The 6,701-nt window shown below is 37.2% G+C and overlaps 1 protein-coding gene across 2 annotated transcripts; it reads left to right on the top strand.

Annotated features, from left to right (window-relative positions):
* Positions 1-2,330: 2,330 nt before the first annotated feature.
* LOC109237472 (serine/threonine-protein kinase fray2) lies at positions 2,331-6,390 on the top strand. Of its 2 annotated transcripts, none has more exons than XM_019403783.1 (6): positions 2,331-3,109; positions 3,927-3,978; positions 4,484-4,573; positions 5,365-5,429; positions 5,555-5,722; positions 5,843-6,390. In XM_019403783.1, the coding sequence occupies exons 1-6, from the start codon at positions 2,447-2,449 to the stop codon at positions 5,888-5,890; spliced, it is 1,086 nt and encodes a 361-aa protein (XP_019259328.1). In that variant the 5' UTR covers positions 2,331-2,446; the 3' UTR covers positions 5,891-6,390. The 2 variants fall into 2 exon arrangements, with proteins under 2 accessions (XP_019259328.1, XP_019259329.1); XM_019403784.1 differs by having other exon boundaries at positions 5,555-5,770.
* The last annotated feature ends 311 nt before the right edge of the window (positions 6,391-6,701 follow it).

The following is a 6,701-nucleotide window of genomic DNA, read 5'->3' as shown; positions in this document are numbered from 1 at the left end:
AAACAAAAATTTATAAAAACAAATCCATAGTTTATGCTCGGATACCAAGATGATACGAACGCGGAAGCAAAAATAAAAGAACACAAATAAAAAGATAGAAAGATAAAATTTAGCAAAAAACTAATTCGAGAAATTGAAAAATACTTGAAATCAAACTCGAATACCCTTCAGTTTAAATCTTAATCAACCCCAAACTATAGGATAATCTCAAGAGGAAGAATTCCCATAAAAGCCACCTTAAAGGTTTTCAAACAACAATCGAATTTATCCATAATATCAAAATAAGTGTAAAATGAGAGTTTTAAGGGCTATTTATACTAGGAAGCTAAGTATTACAAGTATAGCCACCAAATGTAAAGTAGCCTTTAATTATTAGCCAAATTGTACATATAATCGTCCCGTTATGAAATTAGCTTTCAATTAGAATTCAAAGTGCTTCATCACTATCTAAATTGTATCAAAATTTTAACGGGGCCTAGATACTAAAGAAGTTGTGGAAATGACATCAGGTAATCATTCTAGATGACTGCTATTTCAAAATTAACTAATGTGTCCTAAATTTTAGTTTTTCTGTCCTCAAGTAAAGATTTTTAGTTCAAATTTTCATGATAAGTTCAGCGCTGAGCCGGGGAAAGTGGGTGTGGATGTGAGGCTTGAATCACAAATCATCCCAAGTAGATGTAGCTTCAAGTACATTGGGTCGGTTATCCAGGGGGAAGGGAGATCGACGAGGATGTCACACACCGTATTGGAGTAGGATGGATGAAGTGGAGGTTAGCATCCGGAGTCCTGTGTGACAAGAGAGTGTCATCGGTACTCAAAGGTAAGTTCTATAAAGCGGTGGTTAGACAGGCCATGATGTGAGGGCTGAGTGTTGGCCTGTTAAGAACTCACATATCCAGAAGATGAAAGTAGCAGAAATGAGGATGTTGAGATGGATGTGCAGGCACACTAGGATGGATAAGATTAGGAATGATGATATTCGGGAGAAGGTGCACGTGGCTCCCATTGATGACAAGATGCGGGAAGCGAGGTTCAAATGGTTCGGGCATGTTCAGAGGAGAAGCCCAGATGCCCCAGTAAGGAGGTGTGAGCGACTGGTTGTGCAGGGCACGAGAAGAGGTAGAGGGCGGCCTAAGAAGTATTGGGAGAGGTGATCAGGCAGGATATAGCGAGGCTTCAGATTTCCGAGGACATGACACTTGATAGGAAGATGTGAAGGTCGAGTATCACGGTTGTAGGTTAGGAGGTAGTTGAGTCTTGCCATACTTCGTATGATTCTGAGACTAATCCAGTAGGGTTTTTGTCTAAGATAGCTAGTGACAATGTTGTGTCTTACTATTTCGCTTTTCAGTGCAGAACCTATTTACTAGCTATCGCTTTTGCTTTGCATCTTTCTTCTAGATTTCATGTTGTTCCTATTTTTTCTATGATTTCTGTGGTGATACTAATATTGTCTCCTTTTGTCTTTTTTGTTTTCTTGAGTGGGGGTTCTTTCGGAAACAACTTCTCTACTTCTTCGGGTAGGGGAAAGATGTGCGTATATAGGGGTGTTCATAAAAATCCGAAAAACCGAACCAAACCGAAAACCAAACCAAACCGACCAAAAAAACCGATACTTTTTGGTTTGGTTTGGTTTTGGTTTTGAATTTTAAAACCCGATCAAATTTAGTTTGGTTATGGTTTTAATCAGAAAAAACCGAAAAAAACCCGAACCAAACCGACTATAGGAGTAGCTATTTCAAATTTATTATTGCATCTATATATATGTATATTTTTATACAAAATTTCAAAAATTTTATGACAAATGTTAATAGCTTGCACTTTTAGTATAGTTCTTTACCTTTACATTCTAATATGATTGGTAGTTTTCTTTTGTTAAGTGTAAGAATCCATGTCCTGTTAAAAATAATATATTTTTAATTGAGTCCTTAAATTATTCATCACTATTTAATTCAATTATCATCAATATATCTTGGTAAATAATAGATTTCTGAAAGGGCAATTGATTTGATAGTGTTACGTTGAAATTGTGGTCGCTGGAATATGTGTTTGGTAGTGTATGTCTTATATTTAAGAAAAAACCGACAAATAACCAAAAAAACCGAAAACCGGACAAAACCCGACATAAACCAAATGGAGAAAAACCGACTTAATTGGTTTGGTTTGATTCTAATATTTGAAAAACTGACTTACTTGATTTGGTTTCTTTTTAGGGAAAAACCGATCCAAACCGAATCATGAACACCCCTACGCGTATAGTGGATTTTATTAAGTTGTTGTTTTTGTTGTATGATAAAATAATTATTGGCTAATTCCTATGTAGGAAACCTAAGATGGCTATTTGTGTACTTCGCAAAAATGGTTTACATTGAGGCCCAAACCTTCATATCAACAGCCTTTTGGTAGCGTCAACGGCGGTGCACCACCACTCCTCCGCCGTAAGATGGAGGAAGAAAAGGCCGCAGCATACTACGACGAGCTCACACGGAAAGGAGAAGGCGCCGCAAAGTTCAAGCAAGGTCTAGGCTTTTCTTCAACTTCCAATAACGACGCCGTTCCCTCCCGTGGCTCTGCTCTTGTTTCTTCATCTTCATTTCTAAGTAGCTTTGTCAGAGCATCAAGCCCGTCGAAAACTACCGAGTTCGAAAAACAAGCTCAGCTTCAATCCATCCAAAACAAGCTCAAGCTCAAGAAGAAACCTAAAGACGATGAAAATTACGACAGTAGCCTTTCTTCTAGGGTTTCATCAAAAGGAAAAAACAGTAGAAGCCGAAGTCCAAGCCGCGAAAGGCATTCGCGCCGGAGAAGTCGAAGTCCGAGCCGAACTTCAAAGCGCCGGAGCCGGAGCAGAGATAAAGAGAGGCATTCCAGACGCCGGAATCGGAGTCGAAGCCGAAGCCGAAGCCGAAGCCGAGATGCTTATAGGTCGAATCGTCGATATAGGTCTAGAAGTAGAAGTAAAAGTAGAGATAGAGGTAAATATAGGGAAAAAGAGAAGAAGAGTAGAAGGAGGTCAAGGAGTGTGTCACCACGGGATCGAAGATCGGAGAAAGATAGGGCTGCTACGGTTGATTATAGCAAATTGATTGAAGGTTATGAAATTATGGTAATTTTATTTCTCAATTTAGCTTGTGTGATTATAATTTTATGCTATTTTTGCTGCTAGTATAATGCATTGTCAACGGCATTTATAGGATGAGGAAAAAAATGGCATTTATAGGATTAGGCAATACCTTTTTGTGGAGAATCACACTACTGATCAATACTGTGATTACAGCCAGATAAGGTAATTTTAATGTACTGTAGGGTTTTAACAAATTGCTGGAATGTGTAAAATGTGCGGATTTATGTGCACGCTTACACGTGGATCTGACATAGTATATAATGAGGTTGCACAGTCTCGCATTCTAATTCAACGATTTAAAGTATTTCACAGCAATTGCTGAAAGGGAAGAGTGGATAATGTTGGCTGAACATGTTACCATCATGTTTTATGCTATAAGAATGACTACATTGCAGAAGTGCAGAACTTCAGATAGAATATTAGCCAACGTTATCGATTTCAGTAAATGTGTTTAAGACTGATATACTTACAAATTTGCTGAAACTAAAGAAACGAGGAATCTTCTGGTTATTGAGCACATAAAACAGACAAATTGATTGTATAAGAGATTTTACCAATGCTCCCATATCCGTATATTTCCTCTAACTATTCATCTGAGATTTCAAATCTGTGATAATGGACTGTAAAGCACCTATATGACTACCAAGTAGATGCAACTCATTTCTTGGATTGCTAGGCTGAAGTTTCTTTATTGGACTCTGATATTGTATCCTCTAAGATCTTCAAGTACATTGTTATTTGTTATTGAGGCTGAGATGATTTATTTGCTTATTTAATTTTTTGCTGCTACGTTGAACAGACTCCAGCTGAAAGAGTCAAAGCCAAAATGAAACTTCAGCTTTCAGAAACTGGTATTTTTTAATTTGTGTTTCTGCTCTTTTTTTGTGTATGAAAGTGTTACTAATTGTTAGAAATTTCTTCAAATTGTGGATGCCTAATATGTAAGTTGGCTGTTTGATGTACTATATAATAGATACTAATTATGTGTATACTGCCTTATAGTTAAAAAAAGTGTATACTGGTTCGTGAGATATTACCTAATTCTGCTGAATATTATCGGGCCATAACTCCTCCTATAAAGAATGGTAATAATAATGATGGCTTCCTAAAAGGAGAATCTGAGCCTGCCATCAGTATATGTAAGAGATGACTAAAGAAGTATGTCATAGAGCATATTGTTGCTTATAAGTTTATGCGAAGTAGCTATTTCCTAAGTTTTTGCTTTTCTTCTACATTTCTGTTTCTTACTAGCTATTCTACAATCTCAATACAAAAGGTGGAAGAGATTGTAGTTTGTAACTCAATATGAGTATGGATATAATTGGCATATTGTATTCTTTTTTAACCTTTTGACAGCTCGAAAAGATGAAACAAAAGGCATGGGCTCTGGATGGGAGCGTTTTGACTTCGACAAGGATGCCCCTTTGGATGAAGAGGAGATCGAAGGTAAGCTATTTGGCTGCTATTACTTACTTATGGACTTTGTCAAATTGAATCATTTTCTATATCACTTGTAGTATGACTGTTATTCTCGCGGCAATAAGTAATAGGATGAACTGTACTAAAATCAAATTCCAGGCTTCTTGGCCTGCTCTAGGAAAGGCTGGATTTCGATTCTGTTCCTTTATTTACGAACAAGTGGTGAATTTGCAAGTAATGTATATACTTATTTGTCTGGCTACTTGTAGCATGCTAGAAATCCTCAACTTAATGATGATTTAAGGGATACAGCGTTTCCAATATATCCACAGTCAGTGTGGATGTAAGATGCCAGGCTAAAACAACATTTAGGAACTCCAACAAAGATGTTTGACAGTAAAAGTTTGGAAAAGGGAGTACTGTTAGGTTATCCCTGCTTGTGAAGGATTTGTTTTCATTTCATCTAAAATGAAACTCATAATTTGCCTAAAATGTGTTGCGGACCTTTCTCTAAAACATCTTAATTTGGATGAGGTCAATCCAAATAAAGCAAATGTACTATACTTTATACATGTCACGTGGAGATATGGATGTGATGTCTGGTTTGTTATAGCGAAGCTGCTTTATTGCAGCAATTACATGATTATGTGTGATGTTTGCGTGAAACTAAGATTACTTCCTAACAGGGGCATGATGATATTTTTTTTTGTTTCCTGTGGGCCTGTGGGAACCTTCCTTCTTGCTTATATCAATGTTTTTGTAGACAGAAAGTTTCCTTACCATTTGCTGATACTGATAAACACTGTTGACTGCTTTAGCTGCAGAAGATGATGTTGCTTTAGTCAACCACATTGGCAAAAGCTTTCGGTTTTCTGCGGTGGAGGTATGTGCACTTTTTGTTTGTGTTATCATTTCCTTCTCATAGAACATGATGCAAATGGGCTTTGGTCATGTCAAAGGGAGAGCGAACTGATGTTCGTTCTGTTATAAAATTTTGTTGATTTGAAGACTAGGAGGGAGGAACAAATCAAGGCTGCTCATGATGAGGCTATCTTTGGAGTTCCCTCACTTCTGCCACTTCCACCTTCCACCGAAACTGATTATGAAGCAGAAGAGGATAATGGCAAAAAGGACATCTCTGAAACTGCTCCTGCCACAAGTCTCATCAGCGGGCAGGTGATATCTTAAATCTTGACATTGCAGTTTGTTGCTCATTATTACACGGTTAGGTTTTTGCTTTTTATCTTGGTTTTTTTTCCCATTGTGCTTACTCATGCTCGTGATATATGAATTTAGGCACTTGCAATGCAACAAGGTTCTTGGCGTGATCGTGCGCGTAGATAATTAATTTGATGAATGCTTGGAAGATTTGTTAAAGTGACATGATCATGCTAATACTTAATTGATGACTTGATGCCAATGGAGGGGTTTTGTTTTTGGGCTCCTTTTAGATGGGTTGTCGCCGCCTGTTGCTTTTAGAGGAGCAAGTCCTCGTTTTGAACCAGGCAAATTGGGATGGAGAAGGATATCTATAGAATTGGCTTTTCAGCTTTAATATCCATAGTAGGTACCTGTGTGTCTGTTCTAAGTTTCGTATGGAGAAACTAGCCTGTATTAGCTTAGAGCAAGAAATTCTGTAAATATTTTTCTTTGGTTTTCTCAACTTTGAGCTCAGCCCTTGTCTCTTGCTGAATGTGGAACGTCAACATACTGCATTGGCCAGATTCATCTATCTATAAGTCAATTGGTTATGTAAACATAGGTCAATATTGTGAGAAACTGGAGGAAAATTTATCATTGATATTTTATTTAATTATAATACAATGAGCCCTATTTATACAATACATATCATACTCCTATTCTATGTGGGACTAGGACTAATTCATATTATGTACGTAACTATCTAACACTCCCCATCAAGCCAATGCATACTAATCATATGTACCGAGTTCGTCACATATGTAACTAATACGAGGACCAATAAAGGATTTGGTGAAAATATTTGTAAGTTGATTATTCGACTTCGCAAACTTTGTAGCAATATCTCCTGAGAGTATCTTTTGTCTGACAAAGTGACAGTCAGTCTAAATGTGTTTAGTTCTTTCATGGAACACCTAATTTGAGGCAATATAAAAGGCATTTTGATTATCACACA

This window comes from Nicotiana attenuata, unplaced genomic scaffold (assembly GCF_001879085.1).
Source record: "Nicotiana attenuata strain UT unplaced genomic scaffold, NIATTr2, whole genome shotgun sequence".
NCBI classification, from domain to species: Eukaryota; Viridiplantae; Streptophyta; class Magnoliopsida; order Solanales; family Solanaceae; genus Nicotiana; species Nicotiana attenuata.
Note: the sequence above shows the minus strand (reverse complement) of the source record. Positions and strands in the feature narration are given on the sequence as shown.